Source organism: Pogoniulus pusillus, chromosome 6 (genome assembly GCF_015220805.1).
Source record: "Pogoniulus pusillus isolate bPogPus1 chromosome 6, bPogPus1.pri, whole genome shotgun sequence".
NCBI lineage: Eukaryota > Metazoa > Chordata > Aves > Piciformes > Lybiidae > Pogoniulus > Pogoniulus pusillus.
In genome coordinates, this window is record NC_087269.1 from 6,801,156 (window position 1) to 6,819,629 (window position 18,474).

At 40.6% G+C, this 18,474-nt stretch overlaps 1 protein-coding gene across 4 annotated transcripts in view; it reads right to left on the bottom strand.

The window, feature by feature from the left end:
• Nucleotides 1-1,166: 1,166 nt before the first annotated feature.
• The window catches only part of ATRNL1 (attractin like 1), a 624,604-nt gene continuing 607,296 nt past the window's right edge, over nucleotides 1,167-18,474 (bottom strand). For all 4 annotated transcript variants that reach the window (XM_064144312.1, XM_064144310.1, XM_064144319.1 and 1 more), the window contains one exon: nucleotides 1,167-3,453. In XM_064144312.1, the coding sequence (XP_064000382.1) occupies nucleotides 3,329-3,453 (125 nt within the window). In that variant the 3' untranslated portion in view covers nucleotides 1,167-3,328. The remainder of the gene's footprint in view (nucleotides 3,454-18,474) is intronic.

Sequence of the window (18,474 nt, forward strand, 5' to 3'; positions counted from 1 at the left end):
TACATGGCTGTACAAATTTGCATGCAATCAGGGACCCTGGGAGAAGACAGATGCTTTAGAAAAGAACATTCTCAGAGGGCATGAAAATGCTGAATGATCCCACAACAAACATGCTTGTCTGGTACAACAAAATAACGTTTTCAGCTGTTACCACAGTAAGGTGGCTGAGAGCTATTTGCCCGTTCCCGACGTTGCAATAAAACATTTTAATCATTCTAAAGTCCTCACCTGCTTTTCAAGTATGTGTCACGCTCTGGTGGAGATACAGAGGAATGTAATCCTTTGCTCCTAGGAGTAGAGTACAGTCAAGCCTGCTCTACAGGACTAGATGGGCTTTCTGTGGACAAGGTTTCCAGCACACTCACAAAGCACACATTGCATTCATGAAAGAGAATCATAGAATCAGTCAGGGTTGGAAGGGACCTCAAGGATCATCTACTTCCAACCCCCCTGATATGGGCACAGACACCCTACCTTAGATCAGGCTGCCTAGAGCCTCGTCCAGCCTGGCCTTGCTCCCTGGGCAACCCATTCTGGGCTCTCACCACTCTCATGCCGAAGAACTTCCTCCTCATGTCCAGTCTGAACCTACAGAGCTCCAGCTTTGCTCCATTCCCTCTAGTCCTGTCACTACCTGATAGCCTAAAAAGTCCCTTTTTGCAGGCCCCCTTCAGATGCTGGAAGGCCACAACAAGGTCACCTCAGAGCCTCCTCTTCTCCAGATGGAATAGCCCCAACTCTTTCAGTCTGTCCTCATAGGAGAGGTGCTGCAGCCCTCTGATCATCCTTGTGGCCCTTATTCGGATACTCTCCAGCATGTTCACATGAACTGGAAGCAGTTCAGGCTGAACAAGGAGGTTGCTCAATGGCATGTTTAGGTTGAAGATAACTGAGAATTTGGAACATATTCCAGACAAGTGGTTCTTCCCTTTTCATAAGTGCATGCATCATACAAACCAGTTCCACCCATTTCATACTAAAGGTCAACTTTAAAACTGACAGAAAGGGCTGTTTTCAAAAGATCTCTTCCCTCCCCCCCCCCCACTAGGCTAAGTAGCACTGATAGAAAGTTTCCAATAGGACCTTTAGAATAAAAAAGAGGAAGTTTTGAGATAAAAGAGACTGAGGTCAGAATAGGCAATAAAAATCACAGGACTGTGATGGCATTATTTTTGAATAATAATCTTATTTTAAGATATGAAAATATTGAGACAACCATGCCAGCATAAGAAATAATTATAGCATAATTTATCAAAACAATAGAGCAGTAATGGTTAGATGCAACATGATTTTCCTGGATAAGATAAAACTACAGACTGTACAATCATTCCTTTTTTTGTTGTTTGTTTTTATAGTCATTTTTACATTTAGTCCTCACCCAAATGAAGCTGAGCACCTCCAGGTATGAATGGCATTACAAAATAAACACAACTCACAACAGGGCTTTATTACTGCTACTGCACCACCATGGCATGCAAGTAACTATGTAGTCAACTATAAACAGTAAAATGTCATCATCTCCCTGAAATAAAAAGAACATGAAAAATACAGATATAGTAGTAAACATCAATTATCTTTTTATAGCTTTCATATTTACCAAAAGTCTATCATTACATGAGGCATTTAGACCTCTGTATCACTTTCCTGCATTAGTGTGATGGCTAAGTTGGAGCTGAGAAAGGATATTTTCAACAAGCTTGGACAAAACTCCTATGTGGTCAACATGTAATGTGTTAATGAGGATATGACATATCTGCTACCTACCCCTTAGCATTCTCTTACTCTTTTGTATGCTCATGAATTCTCAGTAAATAAAAAAGACTGTGGGCTGTTAAAGCTGTTTGTTAGGTTATCTATTGTGGTGACTGAGCCTCTGAAAGACTAATGTTCCACAGAAAGGAACATCAGCTCCTTGCTGCTGAGTTCTGATTGTGTGAGGTTCCGTAGCGGCTGCTGGATTTGAGAACCACCGCTGGAAGCATCTTGGATTTCTAAATATTTGTTTGACTTTTGCTATGCAGAGTAATTCCTTAACTGGTGGTGTGAAAGTGAGAGCAAAATTAAATTCTGCAGCTGGGAGGGAAAAAGAAAAATAAAATCCATACTTTATTCATAGAATCATAGAATCAGTCAGGGTTGGAAGGGATCATCTAGTTCCAACCTCCCTGCCACAGGCAGGGACACCTCACACTACATCAGACTGCCTAGAGCCTCATCCAGACTGGCCTTAAACACCTCCAGGGATGGGGCTTCCACCACCTCCCTGGGCAGCCCATTCCAGGCTCTCACCACCCTCACGGAGAAGAACTTCTTCCTAATATCCAGTCTGAATCTACCCATTCCCATTATAAAAACAAGGGTCAAAGGTCTAGAATTAATTTCTTCTGCTTGGAGGTCAAGACAATATATAGACACCAGCAAATTTCAATATTGAAATGGGAGCAAGTAGAACAACAAGTTAAACTGTCCTTAGATTTGCAGTCTTGGAGACTCTTGGAAAAACAAGCACACTCTTGCAGAAGAAGCTTCTCCATGCTCAGTTAATTTTGCTAACCAGCTGGCATGGAGGACTGACACTTCCTCTTTGTAAAAGTCATCATTTGGAATTAAGAACAGACTCTTAGGTACAGACACACGAAGGCCCACCCAATACTCAGCTGCAGCCCCAATTAAGTTTCTGAGTTCTTTTCACAGTAAAGAAAAACAATCCTGAAACGCTCAAATTATTCCTATTATTATTTGTATGGAATCCTTCCCATATGACATGCGCTGTTCTTGGGATATACGTCTGCTAAATTCAAAAGCTGCCTCCATATCTGAGGAAATTACAAAGGAACAGCTAAATCCAAATGATCCTCTTTCATTCCTGCTTGTTGGAAAGAAATCTTAATGCTGCTTATAAGGAAAGAACTGTACAATTCTCATTGTTACATTAAGCTGTACAAAAAAATTCCTTTAGTTCCCTGGAATTTGCTTAGTTTTCAATTATACAATTTCCTTCTACATTACAAAACAATGTACAGTTTTTCCTAGTTCTGTTCAAGGGTTTTTTCCTGCTCTGCTATGGTCAGAATTAAGAATACTAAGTGTTTTATTTCATCTTTTGTTGCTGTCAGGATCCACGCTTTGTTAAAAACCATCAGACAATACCTACCGTAAGCTTGTTCTGCTCTGGGGTAGAGTAGGCTGTGTGACTAGAACAGAGCACAGTACCTCATAGGTTCATTCATAGATCTGCCTCCATAAAAACTGAGGCTGTAGTATAGCTTTCAACAGAAGCCATTTAAAAAGAAAACATTACAGAATATACAGCTGTGGGTTTGGAATCTCAGACACAAGTTCCTTGACGTGTTGAAAGATGATGTTTTCGATTTCTGACTCCTGAACTCTTATCTTTACAGTCCGCAGGCTTCTGTTGTGAAATGTCTATCAGTGCACTTGCAATTGCAAGACCTGTAAGAGAAATAAAGGAAAAAGAACATTTAATGCCCAGCTTTCCTGAGAAGAGTTCCAGAGCATCATGATGGTTCCTTCCATGCCAAGTTTTCCTGCTTTCCCAGAAGGCATCAGTTTTAATTCTGAACTACACGATCACAGAATTAATCAGGTTGGAAAGGACCTTTGAGATCATCGAGTCCAATCTATCACCTTCTAATTAACTAAACCATGGCACAAAGTGCCTCATCCAGCCTCTTTTTAAACACCTCCAGGGATGGTGACTCCACCACCTCCCTGGGCAGACCATTCCAATGGCAAATCACTCTTTCTGTGAAGAACTTCTCCCTAACATCCAGCCTAAACCTGCCCTGGTGCATTACAAGTTTTCACTTTCTAAAAGGCTACCTGTTAACAGTCAAGGAAAACAGTGCAGTGAAGACATTAGACTGAAAATCAGGACAACTGAATGCTATGTTAAGTTTCTTACTGATTTTTTTTGGGTATGATCTCAGCGTCACCTTTCTTTACCACCATTTTCTTGGTTATGTGGACCAGCAGCTCCCTGAAATGGATTGTCTCTTATGAAATGTTTGAGCACTGCATTTAGAAATGGGTGAAGCTATCAAATCAGAATATAAAAGGGAACTGGAGACAACACTTAAGAGAAAATTCTATCTTCAAATACTTCCCTTTGCAATTTACATGCCTCTCTAACTAGGGAATATTCAGAGTTAGTATTTACCATCACAGACTCACAGAGACATTCAAGTTGGAAGAGGCCCTCGTCAGGATCACCAGGTCCAACCAACATCCCTACTCTACAAGGTGCACCCTAAACCATATCCCCAGGCACCACATCCAAATGACTTTTAAACACATCCGGGGCTGGTGATTCCACCACCTCCCTGGGCAGTCCATTCCAATGCCTGACCACTCTTGCTGGGAATGGTGATGGTATTGGCATAGATAAATTCCAAATGTTGTCAACTCATCAAAACTCTTCTTTTTCTGCTTTTGCTTCACTTGTTGACATTTTATGACTGCTATAACCTTAAGAGGCTATTACAAGAAGGCACAGACAGGCATGCTTAGGAAATTAGTATTTACTCTTCCATTTGCTTGTAACTGCTTACTTGCTAGAAATGACTAACTTCTGCTGCAGTACTGTCATCGACCACACACATAACACATGTGAAAGCAAAACCTTACACTGGGAATGGATTAGGAGTATTCCATTGCTTGTGTGCTCTGGTGAACCATGGTTGCAATAAAACTGTGATACATCTGCAAAAGCACTTCAATACATATCTGCAATGAAGGCAAAGATGGTGCTGTTCTCCAAAAGGCCCAATGCATAGAGTCATAGAATGGTCTGGGTTGGAAGGGACCTCCAAAGGTCATTTAGTCCAATCCCCTCTGCAGTCAGCAGGGGCATCCTCAACTAGATCAGAGCCCTGTTGAGCTCTCTCAGGATGGGGCCCAAACTACCCCCCTGGGAAACCTGGTCCAGTGTTCTATTACCCTCATGGTGCAGAACTTGTTCCTAACACCCAGTGTAAATCTGCTCTTCTCTAGTTTGAAGCCATTGTCCCTCATCCTATCATTGCAGGCCTTTGTAAAGCCTCTCTCCATCCTTCTTGAAGGCCCCCTCAGGTATTGTACTCTCAATCTCTAACCAATGACACTACAACTCCACAAAGACATTTTGAAAATACTTTTCACCAAGTTCAAGGAATATTTTTTAAACTCATGCCAATACCAAACTCAGTTTAACAGAATCCAAGTTTGCAGTTTTTCTCATTTGTCCTCTCATTAAAATAGTTACCCATTGGGAAGTATTTTTCACAGAATCAACCAGGTTGGAAGAGACCTCCAAGATCATCCAGTCCAACCTAGCACCCAGCCCTAGCCAGTCAACTAGACCATGGCACTAAGTGCCCCATCCAGTCTTGTCTTGAACACCTCCACCACCTCCCTGGGCAGCCCATTCCAATGCCAATCACTCTCTCTGGGAAGAACTTCCTCCTGACATCCAGCCTATACTTCTCCCAGCATAACTTGAGACTGTGTCCCCTTGTTCTATTCCTGGTTCACGTACAAATATTTCTACAGGCTTCTTTCTTAGTACATGAGATGCTGTCAGATTAAGTTGAGGTCTCCAGTATCCCAAATAACAAAAAATGTCCTTACTTCCCAGCAATGTTGTAAGAGTTAATTAACACCCATACAGCCTTTTGAAAAAGCATGGCAGTGTAATGTAAAATGCTGAGTACAATTAGCATTGCTACATTTTGATATATGTAAGAGCCAAGATTAATTAAGTCATTTTCTCCCAGATACACATATATTTCCTGGCATGAAGCTAGAGATGCCTTAATTTGGACTTTGATAAATTAAAGTTTTAAGGCATCTTTAAAGAATCAGTATTAGCAAACTCAGAGATGAAACCTAAATGGCATGTTGATGGTTGCTTATATGTAATCCTGTCCTTAACAGCTAGGCTTAGGGAGTATGCTAAATGGAATGCACATTACTAGGAAAACAAATTTTCTGTTTTAGGATATACTAGGATGCCTGATGCTAACCTCACTTTGCACAGTAACAAAAAGGAAGGACTATTTCCATCAAATCGAATGCTGCATATTGGGATACACTGTTAGAGTTCCATTAAAATTGGGTCACCATGGAAGATCATTTTTCAAAATGCCACACAAATCATCTGATGAAATTAATTTATTATGTTCTCTGCACCCAGCATAGTTCCTTGTTATCAAAGCAATACAATTAACTGGAGGAACAATTCATTATTTCAGACTAGCAGTCTAAAGGAATTTCATTTACCAAGTCAAGCTGATGCACAGGCACTACAAGCCTGCAGAATTTACATCAAAATACAACAGAATATTTGATAAAAATGCTGTGGCTTAAATATTCATTGAAAGAAAAAAATGAAAGCATTCCCTTATTTTGCAGGCTTTCATATCTAAACAACAAGTGTGAAAGTATAAATATTAGTGCTGGAACTGTAAATTATACAGTGCTTTCTATCAGTTACCTCAGATCATAGAATTACAGCATGTTAGGGGCTGGAAGGGACCTTGGAAAATCATCCAGGCCAACCCTCCTGCCAGAGCAGGATCACCTAGACCAGATCACACTGAACAGCACCCAGGCAGGTGTTTAATATCACCAGAGAGAGAGACTTCACAACCCCCCTGGGCAGCCTGTTCCAGTGTTCTATCACCTTTGCAGGGAAAAAAAATCCTGATGTTTACATGGAGCTTCCTATGCCTCAAATTACTTTTTATTTATTTAATATATTTCTTATTGTGCTGAGGGAAGTATAGGCTGGATGTTAGGAGGAAGTTCTTCACAGAGAGAGTGATTTGCCATTGGAATGGGCTGCCCAGGGAGGTGGTGGAGTCACCATCCCTGAAGGTATTCAAGAAAAGACTGGATGAAGCACTTAGTGCCATGGTCTAGTTGACTGGCTAGGGCTGGGTGCTAGGTTGGACTGGATGATCTTGGAGGTCTCTTCCAACCTGGCTGATTCTATGATATTTATACTTCTACATTTGCCTGTCTTCACTGCATGCTGCCATTTAACCATCCTACCTACCATCCAAACTGGTACTTTCCAAACCAGTAGCTGATCTCTGGTTGCTTCTGACTCTTGAGTAAAGTGGTAGAAAGGAACATTGCAATCAGTATCTTTCCTACATAGATATTCAGTGGGTTACCTCTAATAGTCTAATTTTTGGAAATTCAAACCTAGCTGCAGACTTGGACCTATTTTTATGTTCACTTTGTTTTTCTACTACGTGCTGTAGAAATAACCTGACCTAGTTCTACGCAGCTCAAACAACCTCTAGCTTGTTTTAAGGATGTGTATGGGAAGATCATTAACAAGCGAGCCCAGTCATATACATAAGTGGAAAGCATATTTTCATAAGAGATAATTGCATTCACTACACAAAAAATAACCAGAGAAAGCAATAGGAACTTGGTTATCTTTAGCAGAAGTATTGTTGTTTTTCCTAATGGAAGTTAAATGCTAATAGTTTATACTCAGAAAGTAAGTGTCTAATCATAAAATTACTGGTGTGTGATTTTTTTTCCTTTTGGGGGGGGGGGGGGGGGGGGGGGGCTTGAGTTTTCTTTTTTGTTGTTATTGTGGTTTTTTTTCCTGTCGTTTTTTGTTTGTTTGGGTTTTGGGGTTTTTTTTTTGTTTTCTTTTTTACAATCATGCAAAGCAATTAATAAGTACAGGAACGAAACACAGCACATCAAAGGAGATTGCCTTGAAAAACTCATTCCCCTTTTATACACAAACAGCTCTGTAAGTCTGCATTTGAGCAAAAAGCATCTGAAAAAGTCATTCATTTTGAAATGCTCTCCCCCCAGCCTCTGTAAAAACAGGCAGCACTATATATTTTAATTTTGCAGCAAAACAGCTTCATTAGGCGTGAAAGGTTAATTGCAGGTTTAAGTGCAGTTCAGGGAACAATGCATGGGTCTGTAGTGAATAGCAGAGTCTGCTACAGGAAGGCTGAGTGCTATAAACTGTTTGCCCTGCTGAAATGTTTTACTACCTCATTTACTAACTGTCTTCTTTTACTGCTTGTATTTGTAGTTCTTCTAAACCTTTAATAGCTACAGTTTTATTTCACTGTAATCAGATTTAAATGGAAATACCCATGCTGGGATGTTTAAACATTTTTCCTCTGATTGTATACAGCTGCATTTGAACTGATGTAAGGCTACACTATCTCTCAAAACAGGGGAAAAAAAAACCCACCTTACATTGAAATCAAGTTAGTCTTACATGCTGGTATGCATATTCAAATCCCTTTTTTCCTCCTCTATTGTTCATTTTAATGAGGAATGCACTGCACTGAGCTCTCACTAGCCTCTTTGTTAAAAATAAGGGAATAAAGATTCATGGTTAGGCAGGTAACTGGAAATGTGTTTGGGTTTTTTTTTTTTTCAATTTAAGTATGCATTATTGAAAGATAACAATTGGGTAGATGTCTTCAGCTGATAAAAATCTACATGGTTTCCTTGTTACGTTGAATCAGAACATTCAGAAAACTGAAGATAGTAAAATAACTAAAACTCAGGTAGATAAATTGGAAAATTTTTTTTGACATTTAAATCAAAATTATGAAGGTGACCTCAAGCAACAAAAATAAAATGACAGCTGCCATGCAGAGACTTAAACAGAAGAGAGTGGGTAAATGCTATACTATTAAAATAACAGCTTCACCTTCTGTACCCTGCATTCTTTCTGCTGGGTGTTAAAGCCTGTACATGCTCACCTAATAGTGGACAGAATTTTTTTATGGTAGAGGATCTGTTATTTGAAATCCTTCCATTGTAGAAGATGCAGTGCCCATGAATAGCTGCACAAATGGATTTAATCACTGAAGATACACGGATAAGCGATGAGAATTACAGGCTCGAGTGCCTCATGAAGACGACCACAGGACAGAGTGAAGACACCAAAGACAATGTCATGGTCATCAATAACACCAGCACTTACTGTGAAGGGAACTTTAATGAGCTCTGTCACTGATCACTATTCCAAGTCTGTAGAGAGCTGCCCGTAAACACACAATGTCTATTACCTGTGTATGTTAATGATGTGTTTTGTATTATTTATTTCTTATTTTGATGAAAATGATCACAGTCACCACAACCTTAGAATCATGGAATCAACCAGACTGGAAGAGACCTCCAAGATCAGCCAGTCCAACCTAGCACCCAGCCCTAGCCAATCAACTAGACCATGGCACTAAGTGCCTCATCCAGGCTTTTCTTGGACACCTCCAGGGATGGTGACTCCAACACCTCCCTGGGCAGCCCATTCCAATAGCAAATCACTCTCTCTAGGAAAAAATTCCTCCTAACATCCAGCCTAGACCTCTCCCAGCACAACTTGAGACTGTGTCCCCTTGTTCTGTTGCTGGTTGCCTGTGAGATTAAACCAACCCCCACCTGGCTACAGCCACCCTTCAGGTAGTTATAGACAGCAATGAAGTCACCCCTGAGCCTCCTCTTCTCCAGGCTAAACAACCCCAGCTCCCTCAGCCTCTCCTCATAGGGTTTGTGTTCCAGGTCTCTCCTCAGCTTTGTCTCCCTTCTCTGGACACATTCCAGTATTTCAGCATCTCTCTTGAATTGAGGAGCCCAAAACTGGACACAGTACAGATGCAACAACATCTGCAGATGCATATCAGGACTGCATACATTTATTCTTCATAGCAAATACCTATGTTAGGTATAGTGTTATAAGGGTGAGGGAATATTGCTTTCAGTAAGGTTATTAGTATTTCTGAGTAGCCACTGAAAAAAAATATCTCACCTTCTGCAAGAGATTGTGCTATAAATACTCTTATTTGATTTAGTTATCTGGTTACATTTTCCAGGTGCCTGGTACTTCCTACACTTTTTCTGTTCCTTCAACCAAACTTTCTCCCAGTGGACTAACTTGTGATGCATTTTCATGACTGAAAAAGCCAGAATGTTGTTTGTGCTATACACTCCTGTACTGCAGTTCAGGTCAGGTTGAAAAAAAAATCCAAAAGGCACATTGAATAGAAGAAGAACAGAATTTGGATCCAAAAATCCTTCTCCTAACTATATAAGAACCTGATACTGAAATGTCTGCTTTTCAGAAGGAAAGAAAGAGTCATCTGAAGTTCATGACTGTACACGGCTAGAGGAACCATTGTATCTTGCAACAGATCTAAGTTCATTTCAAAGTCAGAAATAGTCAAATCTTTCATGTGTATCTGAGCATCTTGATCTGGCAGGTGTGCCTAGACAATATCCAGAGATCTCAGACTTAGTCACAGAGAAAAACAATCATAAGCAACTGCCAAGAAGAATAAGCATCTTCATAACCTGTCACAGTGAATGCTTTTTTGACTTGAATTAGCTTTTCTAAAAAGAAGGACATGCTGACAGAACCTCAAAATCACAGTCTTTTTATGGGCCTCTCTTCCTGTTTGGTGCATGGATGTGTATTTTGAGTTGACAGCACTCTTACTATGAGAAAGATGTATTCAACAAACCAAACTAAGTAGGAAATTACTTTGGGCAAGTAGCTCCGTCATTTTCTTCAGCGATAATTTTTACTAGATGGGAAGACAGCCAAGAGTCCAGAAGGTAACTTTTCCTTTTCTTGTCCATTTAACTGAATTAAATAAATAAAATATGAGATAGAGCTTAAACCATAACAATAATATGCCAAATAATGGTAGTGTGGAATTAAACAGCCACACATGAGTCGAGAGGAGAAGTTGTGCTCCTTTGTATTTAGTAATAAGAGCTATCTATATAAGGGGCTAAGAAACTCCTACTTAGAGAACTGACTTTTAAATTACTTGTTGTCAGTTTGTGGGAAATGCAGAATATACCATAAAAGATCTTCTAGGAAGTGTTCAAACACTCCCATTTTTTGTCCCTCTGAAAAGGAAATGGCCCTACATATTTGTGTGAAATGTTTGTGCTTCGTGGTGCCAGAAGTGATTTTTTTTTGGTTAGGCAGTTTCCCCTTTCCTTTCAGTGTGAGATATCTGTTGCTAAGTCTGTAATCCAGGTCTGTACAACATCTGGTGCTTTTAGACTATCCAGGCTTGCAGTGGCTATGAGATAGTGTGGGCTGCTTGGTCTCCCTGACTATGGATAGACAGAGATTTGCTATACGCTTTGGGGTAGCTTTTGTCAGTTCATCAAGAAAAACAAAGACTAAGGCAAACAAATACCAACAAACACCAGACTGACAAAGGAAACTTAGCGAGGAGTTGGAGGTGTCATGGTAGTGGGATTGGTTCTATCTAAAGTTGATTAACTTATTCCCCTCCCTGCTTTGCTTAACTAATGAGTGACCTGTTCTAGTAAGAGGTGTCCCCATCTATGGTGGGGGCTAGAACTAGATGATCTTTGAGATCTCTTCCAACCTAAACCATTCTATGATTCTATGATTCTGTGATGCTATGATTCCTGACTCTATGATGCTATGGTTCCTGACACCTTGCTTTGCCCCTCAAAAAAAAAAATAATCTTTAAATCTGAAGAGTAAAGCACACCTTCAGTGATGATGGTTAAATAACATTATGAGGTGTATTATCTATGTCTTGGATCCTATCCCTTGGCATTCCCTAGCTTGCTACAGATTTGTCCGTTGGTATCAAGAAGATACATGTGCTAGTTTGAAGCAAGCTAGAATGTTTTGGTGAGAGGAACTAGATTACAGGCTGTGAAAGGAAAACAATGGTGATGTCTACTTCACTCACAGGCTTGCTGAGGTGTATAGGAACAAGAAATAAAAACATTAGATAATCACTTTCGCTGGGGCTGCTGGCTGAGCTGCATCTTTCTCTCTAACCTCACCCTCTGTTTTGGGCTCATCCACTTTGCTTCTTAACCCTCTGGCCGAACCTCCATTCTTCACTGGGACTGGGGTAAGCCTGAGAGGGGTATGGGGAACGTGAAGGGGTGGTTGAGAGCCCCTCCTGGGGACTCAGGTTTCTGGGAGGGGAGTTATGTTTCTGTATTACCTTTTACCTTCTCTATTTCTGTATATAACTGCATGTATTGTAAATATCTGCTTGTATATTGTGCCAGCTGTAAATATAAGCTTCATTAATATTCCCAGAGCTGGCTGAGTCTAGTCTGGGTGATTTCTAAAGTGTGGGGGGGCAGGGAACACCCAAACCATCACAATACAAAAGACCAAAAATAAAAAGGAACTGTAGCTGATTGCTGAGTCTGAAGATAAAATTTCTCAAAACCTCTTTCTGACTCTCTTTAGATACTACAACTGGCTTGAAAACAGTTACATTTAGACTAGTTTAGTAACAGCTTTGAATGCTGCAATACCTATGATATTAGATTTCAATTAATAAAGCAGGTATCACATTTAGTCAGGAAATTCATTCAATATTCTCACAGAACAGCAGAGCTAAGAGAATTAAAGGCTCTCGGTGGCTTTTCCCTAAGAAGTTTTACCTTTGCAGTAGTTAGAGGAAAGCAATCTACTGTTAGACCATTATTTTATTCCATTATTGTAATTTTTTTTGGACCTTGGACCACCAGTGGTAATTACAGAAATCTGAGAACACCCCTAAGTGTTCCATTGTTTTCTCAACATCACTTATGCAATAAAAAAATGATGGTAGATCTTTATGTGCAGTTTCTCTTTCTCCTTTCACATTAAAAACATAAGGAACAACTAGTCACTGCGTAAGTAGTAGTCCATGTGGTTAGACTTTACCCTGCATTCCTAGAATATAAGCTGTGGAGGAGACTCAAACAGGTGTTGCAGTAGCAAAATACATCCACATTTTTAGGGAGAACAAAGGCAACATTGTAGCATATACAACATTTTCAGAAAGCAATCAATCAAGTCCATGAGTGACACAACACTTTCTACTCACAAAATAATTGTTATCAGCAAAAGTGATGGCTATTAAAAACACACAGAAGGAATAGAACAGAAAAATAGAATCAGAGAATCAACCAGGTTGGAAGAGACCTCCAAGATCATCCAGTCCAACCTAGCACCCAGCCCTATCCAGTCATCTAGACCATGGCACTAAGTGCCTCATCCAGTCTTTTCCTGAACACCTCCAGGGACAGTGACTCCACCACCTTCCTGGGCAGCCCATGGTTTACTTTGGAAGGGACCTCAAAGATCATCTAGTTCCAGCTATAAACACTTCAGCTTTTAGCATTTTTAATGGAATAACTAAATAAAAAAATGCAACTCACAAATTCATACAGCCGTAGAATGGTTCAGGTTGGAAGGGACCTCAAAGATCAGCTAGTGCTGACCCTCTGCCATAGGCAGGAACACTTCCCACTAAAACAGGTCTTTCATAGCCTCATCCAACCTATCTTTGAACACCTCCAGGAAAGGAGCATCCACAACCTCCCTGGGCAACCTGTGCCAGTGTCTCACCACCTTCACTCTAACGAACTTCCTAACATCTAGTTATCTCCCCTCTGCAAGTTTAAACCCATTACTCCTCGACCTGTCATTACAAGACCTTGTAAATAGTCCCTTCCCAGCCCTCATGCAGGTGTCCTTCAGATACTGGAAGGCCACTACAAGGTCTCTTCAAAGCCTTCTCTTCCGCAGGCTGAAGAGCTCAAACACTCATAGCCTGTCCTCATAGCAGAGCTGCTGCAGCTCTCTGAGCATCTTCATGGCCTCTTCTGGACTCACTCCAACGGTTCCATGTCTTTCTTGTGTTGGGGGCTGCAGAACTGTACACAGTACTCCAGGTGGGGTCTCATGAGAGCACAGTAAAGGGGGAGAATCCCCTCCCTTGCCCTGTTGGCCATGCTGCTCTTGTTGCAGCCCAGACAGCAGCTGTGTGCTGGGCTGCACACACACACTTCCATCAACCAAGACCTCCAGTAATAATCTGCTTTAATTATGTGCAAAGCCCATGCTAATTAAATCCTTGATGCTCTCTCACTCCATCCTACACATTACATGCTAAAATGCAAGAAACTACACAGGTTTCTCTAACGGACAGCAATACTTGCAACAGTTGGTTTGGGTTTCTTTTGGTTTCCACACAAAGTTAAATTTTCAGTTTGATTACATCTCCTTTCTATTGAATCATTTATCCATATGTGATGAACAAACATCTCTATTCTTCTGATGTTGTGCAGCCATTTAATTTGTTTTCAAGAAAATCACTATAAACTAATTTGCTACTCTGCAAGAATTTGGTGAGATGCATTAATCATGCCAGAATCTAATTTGGTCTTGTAAACCCATATCTCTATAGAAGAGAAAAAGAATTTACTTAGGGTGCTGGAGAAGCTCGGTTTTCACTTCTTTTAAGCAACACCTAGGTAAATACAAATGAAATTACAATTGGTTTTGTTTAGAAGTCACTGACCCAGTTGGGGTCAGTTTATAAACCTCTCTATAGTAATCGTATGCATTTGGATTGCAGAAGTGATCCAGACTTGTAGTCCAGGACACACCTCCACTTGAGGTTACTTGTACAGCATTACTTTACTCTTTGCTTGCATCTTCACAGAATCATAGAATGGTTTATGTTGGAAGTGACCTCAAAGATCATTTAGTTCCAACTCCCCACTATAATAGGCAGAGACATCTCCCACTAGAACAGGTGCTCAAGGCCTCATCTAACCTAGTCTTGAACATCTACCAGGGCAGGAGCATCCACAACCTCCCTGGGCAACCTGTCCCAGTGTTCCACCACCTTCACCAATCTCCTTTACATGCCAATCACAGAAAAGTGAAGATGTGAAAACTGTAAATGACCTTCCCTTAAAACATTTTTAAAGCCTTTTTTTCCCAAATCCATTCAAGCAGGTTGGACTCCTTAGGCACTGTGATGAAAGCTGAAGCCTTATTAAACATGGTAAGTAGGAGGAACACCTGTGCGAGAGAGATTTATTGTTTGTATTAACAGAGTGCAATTGACACTCCATTAATATACTGCTGAACTACCATTTCATGCACTTAAATAATCACAATATCTGCACCTGTGTGGCTGCATATGTGTGAGCATCTGGAATGGAAGAGAAAAGGCTTGAACACAACTAAGTAACCAACAGAACAGTTAGAAGGAGGAAAGGCAGAGCTATTCACCAGGGCTTGCTTCCCTCTAGAGAGGTCTTACTTGCAGGGGGTGATTTAAAGCAGATCTCTTCCTGTCTGATCAACCTCACCAGGTGAAATTCACTTTTTGTGAATCCCTAATGATCCATCTGGGTAATAACATATGTTGTCAGACCTGCAGCCTTACTACTTTCCTCCTCAAGACAAAACACACAACCTTAAAGACAATAGGTTTAAGGGCCCAAGAGGGGCCAATTCTGCCCTCACTGGAGATAAAACAGTATTATTTACATTATCATTTACTTTTAAGTTAGAAGGTCAGAGCAATAACTCCCAAAGATGCTGTTTCTCACACACTTGCACCTTTATTTTGCCAGTGCTGTCTTTTTTCTCCCCTGTCAAAACTTTTTTTTCAAACCAGAAAGTGATGAATGTGTTCATCCAAGCAAATTGCAATGTCCACCAGAAATTCAATAGGATTGAAGCTCAATCCGAAGTAAGTAGGATATCTTCAGTGCTTTCCCATAAAGCATTCTCACATGCTTTGCTTTCCAAGGTTGACCAAGTACTGGACTTGGTTTTCATTTTCAACACATTGCTGCAATATATCATCACTGTTTGGTTTGTAATTTTGGTTCTGGCCAAAACCCAGTGCCAGTTTTTCAGTATTCTACTGGTTTCCACAATTAGACATTCAGTACACCCCCAGCTACACAGCCAGCAGTCATTCCAGCACAACAAATGATCTTGGGTGTGTGCAACATGGGATTAAATCAACACAACAGAAAGTGTGCCCAGAATTTTGAACCATATTTTGAGGTAATACTGAAGTGTCAGCTTCAGGGTCCTTAGGATCTCTAACATAAGGCAGTTTGTACCTTCAGCAGTTATTAATGACTGAGAAAAAGGGGAAAAGACATAAATGCCCTGCTGTCAGCATTAGGGTGGCCCCATCAATAAAGCTACCATCAACTTACACAGAACAATAATTGTTATTAATTTGTGTAGAAAAGCTTGGCAAAAGGCTGAAAAGCACAAAACCCATTTAAAAACCTGAGGATTTTATACAAGTGGGCCTATCAGAATCCTGGTCAGCACAGAAAGAGAATCATTCTGAGGGATTCCAGTATACACAGGCAAGCCATACAGCTACTCATTTACTCTTGGGTGAGTCTTCTCTTACTGCACTGAGAACACTACATTATGATCTGAGCAAGCAAAATGACATAGAATCATAAAATGGTTTAGGTTGGAAGGGACCTTAAAGATCATTTAGTTCCACACCCCCCACCCCAGGCCTTGAACACCTCCATGGAGGGAGCAGCCACAACCTCTCTGGGCAACTCATTCCAGCATCTCACCACCCACACTGGAAAGAACTTCTTCCTAACATCCAGTTTAAATCTCCACTCTGTCAGTTTAAATCCATTACTCCTCATCCTGTCTTTACAAGACCTTGTAAATAGTCCCTCCCCAGCCCTTCTCTAAGCCACTTTCAGATACTGGAAGGCCACTCCAAGGTCTCCTCAAAGCCTTCTCTTCTGCAGGCTGAAGAGCTCCAACTCTCATAGCCTGTCCTCAGAGCAGAGCTGCTTCAACCCTCCAAGCATCTTTGTGGCCTCCTCCAGACTCACTCCAACATTTCAATATCCTTCTTGTGTTGGAGGCTGCAGAACTGTACATAGTACTCCATGTGGGGCCTCTCGAGAGCAGAATAAAGGGGGAGACATACTTAGACCTGGTTACCATTAAAATGTATGGAAATAGAGTTCCATTTCAAACAGTGCATGTTCATAATGCATTACATACACTTGGTCCTGAACAGCCAATAGATATAAATATCAGCAAAATCATAGTAGCAGAGCACCATTTCTGTTTGTGTGACATATGCAGGTACACTGTAAATGTCTGAAACTGTGAGAGAGTAATACTATGACTGTCTGTCACTGAAAAGATATAACATGCCCTAGGCATGCTTCAGAATTGGGAGAGGAAAACCTAGAAAACTGATGGTAATAGTCACAGCCTGTCATATAACTCTGTGTGTACTCATATTCCAACAAGTAGCACTTACTGTCTCATTCACTAACCCCATTAAACATCTGTAAGAGCTGCTTTGGTGCAAAGACTATCAAACTAACTTTTGCCATTTGGAACATTCCCCCTGACACAACAAATTCAGGCTCAGTGTTCCTGCTTTTAGCAACAACATGCACAAGAGAAACAGAAGCTGTGAAATATTTCTCTCTTGAGATCAGATTGGGCATAAATCTCAGCCTGATGTGCCCATCACATTTTTATACAACAATGTAAATTCCCTCAGTCATTTCCTGGTGAGCAGGACTCCTGCTACTAAGTGGATTTGAAAGTAAGAGGTAGAAATCAAGCAAAAGTTATAGTCCAGAAATTCTCATAAAGTCAAGTTCCCAGCAGTGGCAGCTCCTGTAAGATGCACTCAAAGAAAATCAGGCTTCAGATACTGAAGACTTCCTAGAGCAGCCCTACCCAATCTTTAGTAAAGGAAGTGAGATGTGGCAGAAAAGAATCACGGAATCAGTCAGGGTTGGAAGGGACCACAAGGATCATCCAGTTCCAACCCCCCTGCAGACACCCTAGCTAGAAAGTAGAGAGAAGATGATGCTGCAAGACATACACTGCTCAGAGTTTTCCAATGCCAGGATAGTTCCTGGAGACAAGAAGCAAAATTCAGAGCAATTCTGTGTGTTGTTCTTCACAATATTTTCACTGAGAACTGAGGTGCTGTGTAAAGTGTCATGCCAGGATGCAATTAGGTTTTCAATTATGTATTTCAAAAAGTTTTTACTATGTGATGAAGGAGAAACAAACCTTCAGCAGGACATTAGAATTCCCTCTCCGTGATTCTCCTAAACCTCCCATCTGTTTTTCAAAAGCAGAAATTATGTTCAGCCTTCTATTTTCTATTTAACTGCTGACCTTTCCCCCCTGCTTTTTTTTCCCCCCATATGCTTTTTGATCACATGTGAAAAACTTGGCTTTGGTTCTTTCATTTCCTGATTTCCTATATTTCAATTATACTTTAATGGCTATATATTCAGTGATGATGATGATACAAGAGTGTGCTATGAATGAAATCTGTTTCATACTATCTGAGCTTCTAAGAACTGCTACAGTTTGAGTTGCTTTCTTCTGTAGCCTCTGAAGTGCGTTCTATAATACAATAAACCCTGAATCTGCTCTTCCCTTTGCAATGCAGTCCTGCACTGTTTCACATAATGCTGCTGCACGATGATTTGCAACTATAAACAATTATCCTAAGTTATACAGATAAAACATAAAACTTTAAAGCCATACCATTAGACACCATACACTTGAGAGTCTGATGCAGCCATAAACAAACACTGATTTTCACAGAGAATGGAAAAGAAGGCGATAATGAAAAG